Source organism: Saccopteryx leptura, chromosome X, assembly GCF_036850995.1.
Source record: "Saccopteryx leptura isolate mSacLep1 chromosome X, mSacLep1_pri_phased_curated, whole genome shotgun sequence".
Classification (NCBI taxonomy): Eukaryota; Metazoa; Chordata; class Mammalia; order Chiroptera; family Emballonuridae; genus Saccopteryx; species Saccopteryx leptura.
This window is the reverse complement of record NC_089516.1, coordinates 57105834-57127061: the sequence shown is the minus strand read 5'-3', so window position 1 is coordinate 57127061 and position 21228 is coordinate 57105834. Positions and strand designations below refer to the sequence as shown.

General features: G+C 37.0%; 1 protein-coding gene across 16 annotated transcripts in view; it reads left to right on the top strand.

The window, feature by feature from the left end:
• The window catches only part of FMR1 (fragile X messenger ribonucleoprotein 1), a 60686-nt gene that overhangs the window by 22171 nt on the left and 17287 nt on the right, over positions 1-21228 (top strand). For all 16 annotated transcript variants that reach the window (XM_066356092.1, XM_066356089.1, XM_066356090.1 and 13 more), the window contains exons 6-11: positions 1079-1172; positions 1257-1373; positions 4863-5033; positions 5128-5206; positions 19647-19756; positions 20824-20958. In XM_066356092.1, the coding sequence (XP_066212189.1) occupies positions 1079-1172; positions 1257-1373; positions 4863-5033; positions 5128-5206; positions 19647-19756; positions 20824-20958 (706 nt within the window). The remainder of the gene's footprint in view (positions 1-1078; positions 1173-1256; positions 1374-4862; positions 5034-5127; positions 5207-19646; positions 19757-20823; positions 20959-21228) is intronic.

Sequence of the window (21228 nt, the reverse complement as noted above, 5' to 3'; positions counted from 1 at the left end):
TTTTGAAACTAATTAATACAAATTTTGTCAGAAGTCACAAATCAAATTCTAGACAATGAAGATTACTCCAGGTTTTTTCCCTTTTAGCTGATACTTTCAGATAAATATGTATTAACTAGGGCTAAGGAAGCTTCAAAAGAGGCATGGACACATGCTACAGAGCTGTCACAGGTGGGGTGAAGGGACTGAATGAAAGAAGGTGAAGGAATTAGCAAAAAACATATATACATAACACAGAGACAACAGGGTGGTGATAGCCAGAGGGAAAGGGGTGGGGTAGGTGGAGGTGGGCAGAAGAAGGAGAATGGGTATGGGGAAGACTGCTTGGGGCAGAGGGTGCTGTTTTATTGAGTTGTACACTTGAAACCTGTGCCTTTGCAAACCAATGTCATCACACCAAATTCTATTAAAAAATAAGGTCATCTCTGTCTTGATCTGGAGTAATAATGCTTAAAGACTTTTTAGTGAAAAGAGTGATTTTTAAAGATTCCATCAAAAGGATAGATGAAGTTTGATTTGGACACTTGCTTTAGATAAGCATTAACTTGCAGTTCAAAATACACAGGAATCTTGCATTTTGATTACAGAGATGGCATAGGCATGTGCATTTTAGTGCCTTCTGATTCATGTACATTTTCTTCTTTCCCTTAAATTGGTCAGCAGGTCTTCTTTAGAGAAGAAATTAAAAAAAAATAAAGTTGGATATCCTGTAGTATCCTCAACAGTTTCAACAATTAACACAAGAAAATTACTCACTGATATGTAACTGAAATGAGGAAGCCTGCAGAGGAAGAGTGTGTGCCCTAAATATGTCTCCTTTGGTAATTAAGACCATCCATAATCCCTTAGGAACATAACTTGTTTTTCTTTCTCTGTAATCTCAAATGCTTGATTGAGCTGAGTATTTCACAGGTGCACAGCAAAGGACCTAAACTTTTAAATGGATATAGTTTATCTTGCATAAACCAAATTTAATATGAATTCACAATTCTAATTGCAAATTACTCTGCATATATTTATGCCAGTAGTTGGAAATCATTCATCTTACCTTCACAATGAGTATTTATTTTATTTTTAGGTGTTCCAAAGAATCGGCACATAAAGACTTTAAAAAGGCAGTTGGTGCCTTTTCTGTAACTTATGATCCAGAAAATTATCAGCTTGTCATTTTGGTGAGTTTTTTTGAGTTGTTTATTTTGATATATATTGTTGAGGCATTTGCTTTGATAATAATGGTGTTAATTTATAACTTTTAGTCTATCAATGAAGTCACCTCAAAGCGAGCACACATGCTGATTGACATGCACTTTCGGAGTCTGCGCACTAAGCTGTCTCTGATATTGAGAAATGAAGAAGCCAGTAAGCAGCTAGAGGTACGAGTCTTTTGCTAGTGCTGCATGTAAGGCTATCTAGAAATAATAACTGTTCAGTTGCAAAGCTTGAATATGGGCAGGTTGTCCTCTATTTACTGTTTCCTAGCAATTCCTTCTATCCTGTATTTAAAAAAAAATTAAATTGTACAAACCATAATCATTCTAGAGTTTTTATGCCTGAGGTTTTAGAATTAAGTGGCAGTTACATATATTAAGGAACTTCTGGAACTCTTATTAGAAGTCCATCAAAACTGCTAGTAAATTGAGGCAATGCTTCTTCCTATAATGTGTCATCATTAAAGTGCTAAGAGTAGTTAAAAATCTAATCATATTGTTTCATTATGTATGTTTATATCTGTATAAAAGGGTAAAGCTCTTATTCATTATAATTAGTTACTGAAGAGCTCCTGTCTTCAGATTTTTTTTTTTTTTTTTAGCAAGAGAGACAGAGAGGGAAAGATAGGGACAGACAGATAGAAAGGGAGAGAGATGAGAAGCATCAATTCTTTGTTGAGGCACCTTAGTCTCCTTAGTTGTTCATTGATTACTTTTCTCATATGTGCCTTGACCGGGGAGCTTCAGCAGAGTGAGTGACCCCTTGGTCAAACCAGCGCCCATGGGGTCATGTCTGAGATCCCATGCTCAAGCCAGCGACCCCACGCTAAATTTGGTGAGCCTGCATTCAAGCCGAATGAGCCCACACTCAAACTGGTGACCTCGGGGTTTCTAACCTGAGTTCTCTGCATCCCAGTTCAATGCTCTAGCCACTGTGCAACCACCTGGTCAGCCTTTGTCTTCAGATTTCTGCCAGAGGCTATTTGCCTAACTTAGTATTTCATCTTTCTTTCTTTAAGTGAGAGGAGGGGAGATGGAGATATAGACTCCCTCATGCACCCTGGCTGAAATCCACCTGGCAGCTGCCATCTGGGGCTGATGCTTGAATCAACTGAGTTATCCTCAGTGCCTGAGGCCAAGACTTGGACCAACCTAGCTGTCCTCAGTGTCCAGGGCCAATATTCGAACCAGTCAAGCCACTGGCTGTTGGAGGAGAAAAGGGAGAGAAAAAGGAGTAGAAGAGAAGCAGATGGTCACTTCTCTTTTGTGCCCTGACCTGTTATCGAACTAGGACATCTGCGCACAGGGCTGACGTTCTATCCACTGAAGAAACCAGTCAGGGCTAGTATTTCACACACATACCCCTTTTTTAAAAGTACGAGGAAGGGAGATAGTGAAATAGAGTCCCACATGTGGCCCAACCAGGATCCACTAGACCAGTGGTCCCCAACCTCTGAGCCGCGGACCAGTACCAGTCCATGGGCCATTTGGTACCGGTCCGCAGGAAAGAATAAATAACTTACATTATTTTCATTTTATTTATATTTAAGTCTGAATGATGTTTTATTTTTTAAAATGACCAGATTCCCTTTGTTACATCCGTCTAAGACTCACTCTTGACGCTTGTCTCGGTCACGTGATACATTTATCCGTCCCACCCTAAAGGCCGGTCCGTGAAAATATTTTCTGACATTAAACCAGTCCGTGTCCCAAAAAAGGTTGGGGACCACTGCACTAGACCACCCCTATCTTGGGCTGATGTTTGAATCGGCTGAGCTCTTTTTAGCACCTGAGGCTGACCAAGGAGCTATCCTCAGCACCTTGGACTGAAGCTCAAACCAATGAATCCACTGGCTACTGGAGGGGAAGAGATAGAGAAATGGGAGAGAGAGTGGGAGAGAAGCAGATGGTCACTTCTCCTATGTACCCTGACCAGGAATTGAACCTGGGACGTCCATATGGTGGGCTGACACCCTGTTCACTAAGCCAACTGTCCAGGGCTTTTTCATCTCTTAAGGTGCATTTTATCTATGTTTATTAATCCTCCAATAATTTCCATTACCATACATTTCTTTTTATTGATAACTATCTCGTTCTTCCATCCATTACCACAGAAACTGAGTAACGGAAGAAAACAGTTCCAAGCTGCAGTTTAAGAGAGAAGTAGTCAAGGCTGCATTCTTGTAAAACCCTGTCAAATTTGCCACCTTCTAACTGGGTTTATGCTTGCTGAATTCTTGGTAGGAGAGGAGACATTCAGATATCCCTTTGCTCTATCTTCTGCTACTTTGTTTTCCTTATGGCCATGGAGGTCTTCTATTGCTTTTTAATTTCATTTTTTATTGTTGCCACTGTGTTCACTAGTTTATGATTTCTTTAGTGATTTTCTCATAAATTTTATGCCCGAACAGCCTCCTTTTCATTGTGGGTATTATGGAAATATACTGATATACCCATTCTTAAACATTTAATTCTTAAATGATCTGTGGTCATACCTTGGCTTACCTTTTATCAGTGAATTATTAATGAAAAGAATAAACCAGGTTAATGAACCAGGACTCAATAAACATGACTTGTTGAAAAATCCTATGAACATTTGATACATTTTGTTATTCTACTAATCTACTAAAAAGCTAATGTAATTTTAAAGTTGTTTACAGTAGTTATACTCATTTATTCAAATTATCAGGCATGTTGAATAATGAGAAGCACGTATGCATGCCTTTCTTTATTACTAATATTAAAGAGATAAACATTCAGAAAAAAAATTTATTTTTTAACATCAGCCACTAATATTTTTGGATTTCATTAATGGCATGCTAGAACTAAATATTAAATTGTGATAATACTATTTTAAGAGATTATCAATAAATTTTGGTAGTAAGTTTAACTTAGTCCAGTCACCACTGAATATTTGAAAGAATTCATTATACTTGTGGATCCAGATCACAAGGTCTTACAGACTCTAATCTCATTTTGGGTTGTAGGTGCATATATAAAATAATTTTTAAATCTTTGGCATTCTGTAATTATTCAATTTAATTTTATTATTGTATCAATAGTTTTTATGAATCCCTTCAGGTTTGGAGATAAGGTGGGAAGATGTCTCACTTCATCAAAAGGATGTCTAGACCACATAGTCTAGTTATATTAATGGCACAGTTTCCTGAAAAGAAAAGAAAAAAAAAATATATATATATATACTGATAAATATATACTGATATCCTTTAATAAACATGAAGTTAATACAATTTTCTGTAGAGATGGTAATTAATTTTTTTTCTTTTCTTTTATTTTCTTAAGAAACATTGAGTCTGCCAGACCCAGTGAGCTGGTTTTTATTTGAGAACATTTGATCTGCTTCTTAATCTTTACATTGTTGATGTCATTGGTTAACTAAAGCAGCCTTTCAAATAGGTTTTTAAAAATTACCTTAGAAGATTGTCAACAAGCCCTTTCCTATTAACAAAAATATATCAAATAGCATAGCCCTTCAGTAACCTAAAAAGAACTTATGCTGTATATGGGTATTATCTTCTAAAACCTGTTCATTTCCAACTGAAACTAATTTTTAGATAATTTACATGGCTGACCTAAATACAATCTTCTTAATAGTTGATAAAGCATATTAATCAGTTATACATTTATCTTCAGAGTTCAAGACAGCTTGCCTCAAGATTTCATGAACAATTTATTGTAAGAGAAGATCTGATGGGTCTAGCTATTGGTACTCACGGTGCTAATATTCAGCAAGCTAGGAAAGTACCTGGGGTCACTGCTATTGATCTAGATGAAGATACCTGCACATTTCATATTTATGGAGAGGTAAATATTTGACGAATTAGTTTTCTAAAATAAAAGCCGGCTCATCTTCAGACGGCTCATCTTTTGGCTTAAATCTTTTCCCCCTTTTTATTAGGATCAGGATGCAGTGAAAAAGGCTAGAAGCTTTCTTGAATTTGCTGAAGATGTCATACAAGTTCCAAGGAACTTAGTAGGTGAGTCAGAAATTGCTGTTGACATGCAGTACAAAAACAAAAGTAGTCATTTACACTGATAGAGTTTCATTTTAACTCATTTAATTGAAGTGTAATCTTTGAAACATGGTCCGTTGCTACAGTGTACAGAAAGCATTTGGTAAATGTGATACTCAAAGATTGCATTTCAGAAGGTGTACAAAAGATACCACTTTGTTAGTTCATATCTACTAGTACCAAGAAAGATGCACAACCTCTTCACTGTATATTTTACATGTTAAATGTTTTTCCAGAATGAATGACATTTGGGAGGCTTTGTGATTTGCAATAGATTAATATTTGATCCCTCGAATATCGCTATAAAACGATAGCGTTCTTATTTATATCAGAGTTGAAAATCTGAATATAGGTTACTTAAACCTAATATCTAAGCTGTAAGTGCCTGGCCAGGCAGTGGCACAGTGGATAGAGTATTGGACTGGGATGCAGAGGACACAGATTCGAAACCCCGAGGTCACTTGCTTGAGCGTGGGCTCATCTAGTTTGAGCAAGGCTCTCCGGCTTCCACCCAAGGTTGCTGGCTTGAGCAAGGGGTCACTCTCTGGGTCTGCTGTAGCCCCCCAGTCAAGGAACATATGAGAAAGCCATCTATGAACCACTAAGGTGCCGCAATGAAGAACAGATACTGCTCATCTCTCTCCTTTCCTGCCTGTCCCTACCTGTCCCTCTCTTTGTCCCTCTCTCTGTCACCAAAAAAAAAAAAAAAAAAAAAAAAAAAAAAAAGCTGTAATTAACTCCAAATGTTTCTGGGACTTTCTGTAATATCAATGGTAATTCTTTTTTTCCCCACCCATTCCTCCCACCCCCACCTCATTTAGCAACCATTTACTTGTTCTCCCTGACTATGTATTCATTTTGACTATGTATCTGTTTATGCTTTGTTTTGTTTTGTCTCACAGAGTCATTTTGACTATGTATCTGTTTATGTTTTTTTTGTTTATTTGTTTTGTTTTCTTTTGATTCCACATATAAGTGAAATCACATGATATTTGTCTTTTATTTCACTTAGCATAATACACTTTAGATCCAAACATGTTGCAAATAGCAAGGTATCATTTTTTTTAATGACTGATATTCCATTGTGTGTGTGTGTGTGTGTATATGTTTAGCACATATTTGGCCATTCATCTATCTATATACACCTAGGTTGCTTTCATATCTTAGCTATTGCAAATAATGCTGCAATGAACATAGGGGCACATATATTTTATGAATTGAGATTGTTGTTTTTTTCCAGATAAATACCCAGAAGTGGCATTGCTGGGTTATATGGTAGCTCTATTCTTAAATTTTTTTGAGTATCTCCATACTGGTTTCCATAGTGGCTACACCAATGTGCATTCCCACCAAAAATGCTCTAGGGTTCCCTTTTCTCCACATCCTCACTAATACCTATTTTTTTTTTTGTTGATTTCTTGATGATAGTCATTCTCACAGGCATGAGGTGGTATCTCATTGTGCTTTTGATTTACATTTCTCTGATTAGAGATGTTGAGCATCTTTTCATACGAGTGTTGGCCATCTGTATGTCCTCTTTAGAGAAATCTGTTGAAGTCCTCTGCTCATTTTTTAATTGGGTTTCTCTTTTTTTTCTTTTTTCTCTTTTTGGTGTTAAGTTGGATGAGTGCCTTATATACAATATTTTGGACACTAACCCATTATCAGATATATAATTAGAAAATGTCTTCTCCCATTCAGTAGTTTGTCTGCTCATTTTCTTGATGGTTTTATTTGTCATCAATGAAAATTTATTTTGACATGTTTCAAGGAAAATTCTTTATTTTGACCTGTTTAATACTGCTTCATGACCATCACAAGTACCAGCCAATACCTGACAACTCTTCAACAATACCCTGAAATGCTGAAGATATCTTTTTTTTATTATTATTAAATTTAATGCAGTGACATTGATAAATCAGGGTACATATGTTGAGAGAAAACATCTCTAGATTATTTTGACATTTGATTGTGCTGTATACCCCTCCCCCAAAGTTAAATTGTCTTCTGTCACCTTCTATCTGGTTTTCTTTGTGCCCCTCCCCTCCCCCAACCCCTCTCTCCTTCTTCACCCCATCCCCCCTCCCCCCACCCCCAACCCCTGTTGCCATCACATGCTTGTTCATGTCTCTGAGTCTCATTTTTATGTCCCTTCTATGTATGGATTCATCTTAGTTTTTTTCTGATTTACTTATTTCACTCCGTATAATGTTGTCAAGGTCCATCCATGTTATTGTAAATGATCCGATGTCATCATTTCTTATGGCTGAGTAGTATTCCATAGTATATATGTACCAAAGCTTTTTAATCCACTCGTCCTCTGACGGACACTTGGGCTGTTTCCAGATCTTCGCTATTGTGAACAATGCTGCCACAAACATGCAGGTGCATTTCTCCTTTTGGAGCTGTTCTATGGTGTCCTTGGGGTATATTCCTAAAAGTGGGATAGCTAGGTCAAAAGGCAGTTCGATTTTCAGTGTTTTGAGGAATCTCCATACTGTTTTCCACAGTGGCTGCACCAGTCTGCATTCCCACCAGCAGTGCAGGAGGGTTCCCTTTTCTTCACATCTTCGCCAGCACTTATTCTGTGTTGTTTTGTTGATGAGCGCCATTCTGACTGGTGTGAGGTGATATCTCATTATGGTTTTAATTTGCATTTCTCTAATGATTAGTGATGTTGAGCATTTTTTCATATGCCTATTGGCCATCTGTATGTCCTCTTTGGAGAAGTGTCTATTCATCTCTTTTGCCCATTTTTGGATTGGGTTGTTTGTCTTCCTGGTGTCGAATTTTACAAGTTCTTTATAAATTTTGGTTATTAACCCCTTATCAGACATATTGTCAAATATGTTCTCCCATTGTGTAGTTTGTCTTTTTATTCTGTTCTTGTCTTTAGCTGTGCAAAAGCTTTTTAGTTTGATATAGTCCCATTTGTTTATCCTGTCTTTTATTTCACTTCCCCGTGGAGATGAATCAGCAAATATATTGCTCTGAGAGATGTCCGAGAGCTTACTGCCTATGTTTTCTTCTAAGATGCTTATGGTTTCACGGCCTACATTTAAGTCTTTTATCAATTTTGAGTTTATTTTTGTGAGTGGTGTAAGCTGGTGATCTAGTTTCATTCTTTTGCAGGTAGCTGTCCAATTTTCCCAACACCATTTGTTAAAGAGGCTGTCTTTACTCCATTGTATTTCTTTACCTCCTTTGTCAAATATCAGTTGTCCATAGAACTGTGGGTTTATTTCTAGGTTCTCTGTTCTGTTCCATTGATCTATATGCCTGTTCTTATGCCAGTACCAGGCTGTTTTGAGTACAACGGCCTTGTAGTACAACTTGATATCAGGAAGTGTGATACCTCCCACTTCATTCTTCTTTTTTAAGATTGCTGAGGCTATTCGTGTTCTCTTTTAGTTCCATATAAATTTTTGGAATATGTGGTCTATATCTTTGAAGTATGTCATTGGTATTTTAATTGGTATTGCATTGAATTTATAGATTGCTTTGGGTAATATAGACATTTTAATGATGTTTATTCTTCCTAACCATGAGCACGGTATATGCTTCCACTTGTTTGTATCTTCCTTGATTTCTTTTATCAATGCTTTGTAATTTTCCGAGTACAAGTCTTTAGTCTCCTTGGTTAAGTTTATTCCTAGGTACTTTATTTTTTTGGTTGTAATTGTGAAGGGGATTGTTTCCTTAATTTCTCTTTCTGACTGTTCATTGTTGGTATATAAAAATGCCTCTGATTTCTGAGTATTTATTTTATATCCTGCCACTTTGCTGAATTCATTTATCAGGTCCAGTAGCTTTTTGACTGAGACTTTAGGATTTTCTATATACAATATCATATCAACTGCAAATAATGATAGTTTTACTTCTTCTTTCCAACGTAAATGCCTTTTATTTCTTCTTCTTGTCTGATTGCTGTTGCTAGGACTTCCAGGACCATGTTAAATAAGAGTGGTGAAAGGGGGCACCACTGCCTTGTTCCTGATCTTAAGGGGATTGCTTTTAATTTTTGCCCATTGAGTATGATGTTGGCTGTGGGTTTCTCATAGATGACTTTTATCATGTTGAGGTATGTTCCCTGTATTCCCACTTTGCTGAGAGTTTTGATCATGAATGGGTGCTGGATTTTATCAAATGCTTTTTCTGCATCTATTGAAATTATCGTATGGTTTTTCTCCTTCTTTTTGTTTATGTGATGAATCACATTGATTGATTTACGAATATTGTACCAGCCATGCCTCCCCAGAATAAATCCCACTTGATCATGATGTATGATTTTTTCCATATATTGTTGGATCTGGTTTGCTAATATTTTGTTGAGGATTTTAGCATCTATATTCATCAGAGATATTGGCCTATAATTTTCTTTCTTTGTGTTGTCTTTGCCTGGTTTTGGAATCAGAATTATGCTCGCCTCATAAAAGGAGCTTGGAAGTCTTCCTTCCTCTTGAATTTTTTGAAATAGTTTGAGAAGGATAGGAGTTAGTTCTTCTTTAAATATATGGTAGAATTCCGTTGTGAAGCCATTGGGCCCTGGACTTTTCTTTGTTGGGAGTTTTTTGATAACTGTTTCGATCTCCTTTGTTGTAATCAGTCTGTTGAGGTTTTCTGATTCTTCCAGATTGATTTTTGGAAGATTGTATGTTTCAAGGAATTTGTCCATTTCATCTAGGTTGTCTAATTTTTTGGCATAGAGTTCTTCATAGTATTTTCTTACAATATTTTGTATTTCTGTTGTGTCAGTTGTTATTTCTCCTGTCTCATTTCTAATTTTATTTATTTGAGTCCTCTCTCTCTTTTTCTTGGTGAGTCTACTTAAAGGTTCATCAATTTTGTTTACCTTTTCAAAGAACCAGCTCCTAGTTTCATTGACCCTCTGTATTGTTTCTTTAGCCTCTATGTCATTTATTTCTGCTCTGATCTTTATTATTTCCTTCCTTCTACTACATTTGGGCTTTACTTGCTGTTCTTTTTCTAATTCTTTTAGATGCATGGTTAAGTTGTTTATTTGAGCTTTTTCTAGCTTCTGAAAGTGTGCCCGTAGTGCTATGAACTTCCCTCTCAGCACTGCTTTCGCTGTGTCCCATAAATTTTGAGTTGTTGTATACTCATTGTCATTCGTTTCTAAGAATTTTTTATTTCTCCTTTGATCTCATTCTTAATCCATTCATTATTTAACACCCTGCTATTTAGTTTCCATGTGTTTGAGAATTTTTTAGGTTTTCTGTTGTGATTCATTTCTAGTTTCATGCCGTTGTGATCAGCGAAAGTGCTTGATATGATTTCAGTCTTCTTAAATTTGTTGAGAGCACTTTGGTGCCCTAACAAGTGGTATATCCTAGAGAATGTACCATGAGCACTTGAAAAGAATGTATATTCTGCTGCTTTAGGGTGGAAGGTTCTGAAGATATCTATTAAATCGAGTTGATCTAGTGTTTCCAATAAGTCTGCTGTTTCTTTGTTAATTTTCTTTCTTGAGGATCTATCTAGTGATGTTAATGGGGTATTGAAATCCCCTACTATTATAATATTGCTGTTAATCTTGCCCTTTAAATCCATCAAAATCTGCTTTATATATTTGGGTGCTCCTATATTAGGTGCATAGATATTTATAATAGTTATATCTTCCTGTTGGATTACTCCCTTTATCATTATGTAGTGGCCTTCTTTATCTCTTACTATATCCTTTGTTTTAAAGTCCAATTTGTCTGATATAAGTATTGCTACCCCTGCTTTTTTTTCATTTCCGTTTGCATGAAATGTTTTTTTCCATCCTTTTACCTTCAATCTATGTGTGTCTTTTGTTCTAAGGTGTGTCTCTTGTAAACAACATATGTATGGTTCCTGTTTTCTTATCCACGCAGCTACCCTATGTCTTTTGATTGGATCATTTAATCCATTTACATTGAAGGTTATTATTGATATGTAGTTGTTTATTGCCATTTTCTTCTTTAAAGGTGTATTCCTTTTTTGCTATATTCTTTTCCCACTTTGATCTGTTTACAACAGGCCCCTTAACATTTCCTGCAGCATTGGTTTGGTTGTAATGAATTCCTTGAGTTGTTTTTTGTCTGGGAAGCTTTTTATTTCTCCTTTGATTTTAAACAATAGCCTTGCTGGATAAAGTAGTCTTGGTTGTAGGTTCTTGTTCTGCATTACTTTGAATATTTCTTGCCATTCCCTTCTGGCCTCAAGTGTTTCTTTTTTTTTTTTTTTTTTTTTTTTTCATTTTTCTGAAGCTGGAAACAGGGAGAGACAGTCAGACAGACTCCCACATGCGCCCGACCGGGATCCACCCAGCACGCCCACCAGGGGCGACGCTCTGCCCATCCTGGGCGTCGCCATGTTGGGACCAGAGCCACTCTAGCGCCTGAGGCAGAGGCCACAGAGCCATCCCCAGCGCCCGGGCTAACTTTGTTGCAATGGTGCCTTGGCTGCGGGAGGGGAAGAGAGAGACAGAGAGGAAAGCGCGGCAGAGGGGTGGAGAAGCAAATGGGCGCTTCTCCTGTGTGCCCTGACCGGGAATCGAACCCGGGTCCTACGCACGCTAGGCCGACGCTCTACTGCTGAGCCAACCGGCCAGGGCCCTGGCCTCAAGTGTTTCTGTTGAGAAGTCGGATGTCATCCTTATGGGGGCTCCTTTGTAGGTGATAACTTTTTTTCTCTTGCAGCTTTTAATATTTTCTCTTTATCGCTTAGCTTTGGTATTTTAATTATGATGTGTCTTGGTGTAGGTTTCTTTGGGTTTCTCTTTAATGGAGTCCTCTGTGCTTCTTGGACTTGTGAGAGTTTCTCTTGCATTAATTTAGGGAAGTTTTCAGCTATGATATGATTGAACAACGTCTCTATCCCTTGTTCTTTCTCCTCTTCTTCAGGAACCCCTATGAATCGGATGTTATTTCTCTTCATGTTGTCACAGAGCTCTCTAAGAGTTTCCTCTGACTTTTTGAGTCTCTTTTCTCTTTTCTTCTCTGCTTTCATGCCTTCATTCCAGTTGTCCTCTAACTCGCTGATTCGATCCTCTGCTCTATCTATCCTGTTTTTAATTCCTTCCATTGTGGCCTTTATTTCTGATATTGTTTTTGTCATCTCCGACTGATTCATTTTTATACTTGCTATTTCTTTATTTAGGTGTTCATAGTGACCATCCATTGTTGTTCTAAGATCCCTAAGCATTCTTACAATCATTATTTTGAACTCCGCATCTGGAAGTTTGATTATTTACATATTACTCAGTTCATCTCCTGAAGGTGTCACTTGTGGTTTCATTTGGATTGCACTTTTTTTGTCTTCTCATTGTGTTTGGGTGTTTTATTTGTAGAGTTGGTTTAGTCTAGGCTTGGTATTGTCTGCCTCCAGTTTTCAATTGTGTTATTTCTAGGTCTTCTTGGATTGGTATCAGCTGTTATCTGTAATCCACTTTTGGATTTGGGCAGCTTTAAAGTCTTGATTTGTTTGTTTTCTTAACAGGTGATAGTCTTGTTTACTGATCTCAGCAGGGGGCTTCCTTGAAACTGTATCCAGGAATGCCGGGGTGTAACCTGAGACTCGGAAGGCCTCTTTAGCCAGCTAATCTCACTGGGGGCAGGGTGTTTTCTCAGCTTCAGTAGGGGGAGGTGTATCTCAGATCTCCATGGAGACCTGAGTTACTGCCCCTCCTCCCCACTTCTTGTTTTCAGCTGTGTCTTGTTGCGCTGATTGGAGTTGGATAGATGTCTGGAGATCTCTGATCCGGAAGCACTTCAGCTCTGTTTTGTGAAAGGTTCAGTCCCTCCTCCAGCTATGGCTGCCTCCAGCACGGATGAGTCAGCTTTTTTAGTTCGTTTCCTGCATTCCTTATCCCTTCACAGTCTGTCCCTGTCCCTGTCCTTTCCACTTGCGAGATAAGCTGGTCTTTTCAACACACCTCGCTCCCTAGTCGCCAGGTAAGTGGCTGTGAGCAGTGGTTTCTGCTCTTTTCCCTATGTGAGATCCCTTCTGGGCTCTCAGCCTCACCCCCCCCCCTTCATTCCTGTAAGCAGGGGAGATTCAGGCGCTCCCTACCAGGATTATTGTGGCTTCTTCTTTGCTCCTTGGTTTTTGAGAGCTGTTCTTGCAGTTCAGAGTTGGTTTTTCATGCTGATTTTTCCTAAATTGATTTGTATTCCAGTTTGGTGGTGAGAGCTGGGCATCTATGCGTCCGCCTACTCCGCTGCCATGTTGGACCAGTCTCTGAAGATATCTTTAGTAGAATGAATCAAGCTGCTGATTTATCAAGAACACTATATATGTTTTAAATTTATAAATACAATTGGGACATACTGCCTAGACATCTTTTAAATTTTATATTATGACTAATTATAAAACTAATTCATGCCCTTTTGAAAGTTTAAACAATGAGAAAATAAGGACTTCCCATTCATTTCATTCAGTTTCTATACTACTTATCCTGGTTTTTTTTGTTAGAATAGAATTATAATCTATCTTCCTCTGCCATTTAAAAAGAACACTTGAAGTAATATTTTGTCCAAAGAAAATTAGTTTAATTGAAGATAAAGTATAAATACTAGTTAAATAATGCAGAATTATTCACTCAATTGTATGCTACAAACAACTAAAGAACCTGACTATTGAGATAACTTACACAGCAGTTTGTACACCACCTGATAATTACCTCAAATTAAATGATGTTATAATATTTATTTTTCTTATTTACAATTTATTAAGCAAAATTTACCAAATGTAAACTTAATGTGTCAGATTCATTAAAGTTATTTTGGAGATGGCATGATGATCAGGAAAAGTTCTTGGGTATTGTAGTTGGATCTAGATTTCAGTTTTAGTTCACTTTTTTGGTAGCTATTTGACATTTAGCAACTGACTTAGCCCTCCTGAGTCTTTCTTTTCTCACCTCTAAAAGAAATGTGAAAATAGTGTCCACCTCACAAGGTGATTGTGATGACTAAATAGGAGTATATAGCTGGCTAGGTATAGGTATTATCTAAGCTGTGGAAGCTGTGAACATAATAGGGAACTCTAAATGTTAATTTTCTTTCCTTCCCCGTATTCAGAACAAGTTCATTCAGTTCAGTAGAGCAGAAATGTACTAACTGGGATTTTGAAATAACTGTGTAATGAAGAATTGGATTATTTACTATTTAAAGTAAAAGCTACCTCCAGTTTTAACTGGTGAGAAGAGAGTTTCAGAAGTGACCTTTCACAGGAAAACTTACTGAAGTACAATCAGCTTGATTTTTGTTTTGCTTCTAGTTAGTAAAATAAAACAGTTCTGTTTTAAGAGTGTTTACTTCAACACTGGGAATGTTGGTAGTTTTCAGAAAAGGATTTTTGTGTAATAAGATTTGTCAAGGCAGATCTTGAGGGGGAGGAATCCAAAGGTAGATCTTTAGCCATGAGTTTTCTTTGAGTCTTACAATATCATTTATGATCTCTTTATTTTTTATAAACTCTTAGTATGTACAGTAATTTATCTTTCTTTTCTAAATATTTGCTTGTCCTTCACTCACTTTGACAGTGAATTTGTTTAATTTTTCCATCAGCTTTAGTTAACATACAATATTTAGGATAGTTAAGATATTAATAGAAATTGTACAAAAATCTCAATTTTCTTATTGCTAACTCATAGATCTTTATTAAAATCATCATTAATTTATGAAATGTGCATGATAGTTTAAAAACAAACTGTGGGAAAACTCCATATAACTTCTTCCATTCCTTTTCATTAGAAGAGAAGAAGAGCAGAAATGATTGACAAAAGCACATAGGTCAGGAGTTCTGGCTTAGTGGTGTCAGTTCTGTTTCCTGACCACTGGCCAAAGTTATAGGGCTGAGTGAGTCTACCACCTGCCGCATGAGTACTAAGGCAGTGCTGATTAGAACTACAAGATCCTGTTGTATGAACGCTTTCCCTGGAGTCTTATGTAAGATTGTCTCAAAACAAATTTGACTTGCAAACTTTTCCCCCTTCCCTTCCTTAGATTAGATCAGGGGTCCCCAAACTTTTTACACAGGGGGCCAGTTCACTGTCCCTCAGACCGTTGGAGGGCCGGACTATAAAAAAAAACTATGAACAAATTCCTATGCACACTGCACATATCTTATTTTAAAGTAAAAAAACAAAACGGGAACAAATACAATATTTAAAATAAAGAACAAGTAAATTTAAATCAACAAACTGACCAATATTTCAATGGGAACTATGCTCCTCTCACTGACCACCAATGAAAGAGGTGCCCTTCCAGAAGTGTGGCGGGGGCCGGATAAATGGCCTCAGGGGGCCGCATGTGGCCCGCGGGCCATAGTTTGGGGACCCCTGGATTAGATGGTAGTGCAAGCACATGGCCAGTGCACAGGGTTTTAGGTACTTTGGGAGAGCCCCTGGAATTAAATGAAATTTACATATATATTTCTAGAATCAGTGGTTCTTACCTCTGTAATGTATTGCTTTACACTAATGCATAATGATGGTTATGAAAGCAGTCACTTCCCAGTTTAATTATATGACTGAATTTTATTTTATTTATATATTTATTTTTATTTAGACAGTTAATTTTAACGGGTGACATTGATTACTTAGGGTACATAGATTCAGAGAAAACATCACCAGGTCATTTTGACATTTGATTATGTTGTATACACATCACCCAAAGTAAAATTGTCTTCCATCAACCTTCTATTTGGTCAGGGGTCCCGAAACTATGGCACGCGGGCCGCATGCGGCCCCCTGAGGCCGTTTATCCAGCCTCCGCCACACTTCCGGAAGGGGCACTTCTTTATTGGTGGTCAGTGAGAGGAGCATAGTTCCCATTGAAATACTGGTCAGTTTGTTGATTTAAATTTACTTGTTCTTTATTTTAAATATTGTATTTGTTCCCATTTTGTTTTTTTACTTTTAAATAAGATATGTGCAGTATGCATAGGGATTTGTTCATAGTTTTTTTTTTTATAGTCCGGCCCTCCAATGGTCTGAGGGACAGTGAACTGGCCCCCTGTGTAAAAAGTTTGGGGACCCCTGTATTTGGTTTTCTTTGTGCCCCTCCCCTCCTCCCACCTCCTCCCTCTCTTCCCTTCCCCTCCTCTTGGTAACCACCACACTCTTGTCCATGTCCATGAGTCTCATTTTTGTGTCCCACCTATGTATGGAATCATAAGTTCTTAGTTGTTTCTGATTTACTTATTTCACTCCGTATAATGTTATCAAAGTCCATCCATGTTGTTGTAAATGATCCGATGTCATCATTTCTTATGGCTGAGTAGTATTCCATAGTGTATATGTGCCACATCTTTATCCAATCTTCTATTGAAGAGCTTTTTGATTGTTTCCACGTCTTGGCCACTGTGAACAATACTGCAATGAACATGGGGCTGCATGTGTCTTTAGGTAACATTGTTTTTGAGTTTGGGGGGTATATCAAAACAGATTGCTGGGTCATATGATAGTTCTATTGTTAATTTTTTGAGGAACCACCATACTTTCTTCCACAATGATTGTACTACTTTACATTCCCATCAACGGTGAATGAGGGTTCCTTTATCTCCACAGCCTCTCCAACACTTGTTATTACCAGTCTTGTTGATAATAACTAATCTAACAGGTGTGAGGTGGTATCTCATTGTAGTTTTGATTTGCATTTCTCTAATAGCTAATGAAGATAAGCATCTTTTCATATATCTGTTGACCATTTGTATTTCTTCCTGGTAGAAGTGTCTGTTCATGTCCTCTTCCCATTTTTTTATTGGATTGTTGCTTGTTGTTGAGTTTTATGAGTTCTTTGTATATTTTGGATATTAGGCCCTTGTCTGAGCTGTTGTTTGAAAATATCTCCCATTTAATTGGCTCTCTGTTTTTTTGTCAGTTTCTCTTGCTGTGCAAAAGCTTCTTGGTCTGATGTCCCATTCATTTATCTTTGCCTTCCCTTCCCTTGCCTTTGGAGTCAAATTAATAAAGTGCTCTTTAGGGCCAAGGTCCATGAGTTTAGTACCTATGTTTTCTTCTATGTAATTTATTGTTTCAGGACTTATATTTAGGTCCTTGACCCATTTTGAATTAATTTTAGTATAGGGGGACAAACTGTAGAAAAGTTTCATTCTTTTGCATGTGGCTTTCCAGTTTTCCCAGCACCATTTATTGAAGAGGCTTTCTTTTCTCCATTGTGTGTTGTTGGCCCCTTTATCAAAAATTATTTGACTATATATATGTGGTTTTATTTCTGGGCTCTCTATTCTATTCCAATGGTCTGAGTGTGTATTTTTCTGTCAATACCATGCTGTTTTGATTATCATGGCTCTATTATATAATTTGAAGTCAGGTATTGTAATGCCCCCACCTTTGTTCTTTTTTCTTAGGATTACTTTGGCTATTCGGGGTTTTTATAGTTCCATATAAACCTGATGATTTTTTGTTCCATTTTTTTAAAAAGTGACATTGGAATTTAGATGGGAATTGCATTAAATTTGCATGTCACTTTGGGTAATATGGCCATTTTGACTGTATTTATTCTTCCTATCCAAGAACAAGGAATATTTTTCCATTTCATTGTATCTTTTACGATTTCCCTTTACAATGCTTTGTAGTTTACATTATGTAGGTATGACTGAATTTTATAGATTGAGGGAAATAATTGAGTGAGTGCCTGAAGTCTTTGGTGTTTTTTTTTTGTTGTTTTTTTTTTTAATTTTATTTATTCATTTTAGAGAGGAGTCCATCCATGTAGGGAGAGAGAGAGAGACAGAGAGGGAGAGAGAGGAGAGAGAGAGAGAAGGGGGGAGGAGCTGGAAGCATCAAGTCCCATATGTGCCTTGACCAGGCAAGCCCAGGGTTTCGAACCGGCGACCTCAGCATTTCCAGGTCGACGCTTTATCCACTGCGCCACCACAGGTCAGGCAGTCTTTGGTGTTTTAACAGAAGTTGAATAATACTTAAACAGGTTTTGAGCTTTTTCATTGTGGTTCTGAGTGATTTTAAAGTGTGATTTTTAAGTTTTTTACTCTGTGACTTATTCCTTCGCTTTTTAGTATACTGATATAATTTGTGAATAATGCATAGGAGTAATATTCTGTTAGTACATTGGCCTGAAGAACGGGCACCATTTTTCGATGTAATTATAGCTGCTTAAGCCAATATAAAACTTAGAGGATCTTTTATAAATGTGTCACATAAAATTTTAAAAATAGCCCTGACTGGATTGCTCAGTTGGTTAGAGCATTTTCCCAAAGCACAGAGGTTACAGGTTCAATACAGGAATATATCGATGTTTCTCTCTCCCCCCCCCATTCCATTCTTCTTTTGCTAAAATCAATAAATAAATTTTAAAATTTCTAAAAATAGTCATATGCTGCATATGACATTTCAGTCAACGACAGACTGCATATACTGCAGTAGTCCCATAAGAATATAATGGAGTTGGAAATATTTTTCACCTAGTGATGTCTTAGGCTTTGTAACATCATAGTGCAGTGCATTACTCACGTTTGTGGTGAACTGGTGTAAACAAACCTGTGTTGGCAGTCATATGAAAGTATAGCGCATAAAAAGATGGAGAGCACACAGTACATCGTAATGATAATAAATGCCCATGTTACTGGTTTATGTATTTACTGTGCTGTATTTATTGTTATTTTAAGATGTAGTCTTTCTACTTACAAAAAAAAAAAAGTTTGCTGTAAAACAGTATGCTGTGTTATACCAGCAGTAGCCTCAATATTTCATAATTTTCAACTCTGTTGATTGCACCATTTTCTCTTATGCTTAATTTAATCTCTTACTGCTTTGTACAATAATGTGCTGTACAGGCTTGTAGCCTAGGAGCAATACCATATAGCCTATTCATGCAGTAGGCTATATCATCTAGGTTTGTGTAAGTGTACTCTGATGTTTGCACAATGACAAAATTGCCCAGCTAAGCATTTCTCAGAACATATCCCCATTGTTAAGCAGTGCATGACTATATTTACCATAGGCAAAGAAGCAGATTCAAATCAGGTACAGATGCAATTGAAATTATCAAATGATTATAAAAGTATATTTTCTGTTATCTATCCTTTTTGTTAATTTTAATAGAATTTTGAAGGAAGCGTGATACCACTGTACTTGCAAATGTAAAGTGTACCCTTTTGTGCAAAATAAGAGCCTGTCTTTGAACTGACTTTAAAATTCAAAATTATCCTATCAGCTCATGAGTATTAATCAACTCTAATACCTAACCAAAGGAGTTTAAACAATCATGACTTAGTAAAATAGAAAACCAGTTTAACTTTGTCTTTTCATTTGAAGAATCTGTTTTGATGTCACAGTTTTATACAAAATAATGAGATAGTTTATAGTTGGGTATGCTTACTGGTTTAAGGTATGTATTCTTAAAACCAAACATGAATTATCCATTTCTTAACTTAGGCAAAGTAATAGGAAAAAATGGAAAACTGATTCAAGAAATTGTGGACAAGTCAGGAGTTGTGAGGGTGAGAATTGAGGCCGAAAATGAGAAAAATGTTCCACAAGAAGAGGTATGTACTATCTAGTGCATATGTTTCTGGTTTATCTAAGAAAAGTATGTTTTTTTAATTTGATATTAATTTAGAGGTTTCTGATACACACATAATATGGATATAAAAGTTGTAATTATCGCCTGACCATGCAGTGGCACAATGGATAGAGCGTTGGACTGGGACGCAGAAGACCCAGGTTTGAAACCCCAAGGTCTCTGGCTTGAGCACTGGCTCATCTGGCTTAAGCACCGGCTCACCAGCTTGAGCGTGGGGTCACTGGCTTGAGCGTGAGATCATAGACATGACCCTATCATCACTGGCTTGAACCCAAAGGTTGCTGGCTTAAAGCCCAAGGTCGCTGGCTTGAGCCCAAGGTCACTGGCTTGAGCAAGGGGTCACTCACTGCTGTAGCCCTCTGGTCAAGGCACAGATGAGAAAGCAATCAGTGAACAACTAAGGAGCCACAATGAAGAATTGATACTTCTCGTCTCCCTTCCTGTCTGTCCCTATCTGTCCCTCTCTAGGACTGTCTCTCTGTCTCTGTCAAAAAAAAAAAGTTCTGATTATCAGGTTTGCGAGTTAATGATACGTTTGTAGATATGGCCTCTGTCATTCTCTAATGCTGTGACTTTGGATTAGTCATTTTAACCCCTTTAAGTCTTATTTCTTTATCTTTAAAATAAGTTGTCATAATTTAAAAGAAAAGTATAAAGCACTTTTCAAATATCACTTAATGTTACTGAGACAAAATTGGAACACTGCTTAGGTTTTCTGGCTTTTACTCTTTGGCTTTTATAGTTTGCGTGTATATATAAGTATTTGTGTGGGTGGGGAGTGAGGGCATGCTCTTGTATATAGTGATACCGTATTTGAAATAAAATCCACCAAAATTGCCCTAATTTTCACATATTTTTTAGCCTTCATTTATGCAAGATTTTTTTGATTGTTGCATTCTATTTTGTTTACCAAAATTGTTGATAATAGTTTATATTCTTAAAATATGATCATTGATAGAATAATGGAACTAAATAAAGTCTTAAAAATTGGTTCTTTTTTCTCTTATGTGTTTTATGTGTTTTACCAAGGAAATTATGCCACCAAATTCCCTACCTTCCAGTAGCTCAAGGGTTGGACCTACTCCCTCAGAAGAAAAAAAACACATAGATATAAAGGAAAACAGCACTCATTTTTCTCAACCTAACAGTACAAAAGTCCAGAGGGTAAGAAATATTTGTCATTTTGAATTACACTAAAAATAATTTCTTTGACCCAGATATTACAGTTGGTGATTTTGGGTATTTTCTGTGGTTAGGCTTATAGGCTACCCATGTTGTATTCTTTTTTATATCTATTTGCTAGCATATGAGATATTACAAATCAAAGTGATACCTACTTTTCAAATTACACTGACACATCTTATGTTGTAAACATAAAATCTGGGGTTGCATTTAATGGTCATGTTTTTCTTTTGAGGGTGGACTTTAATTTTT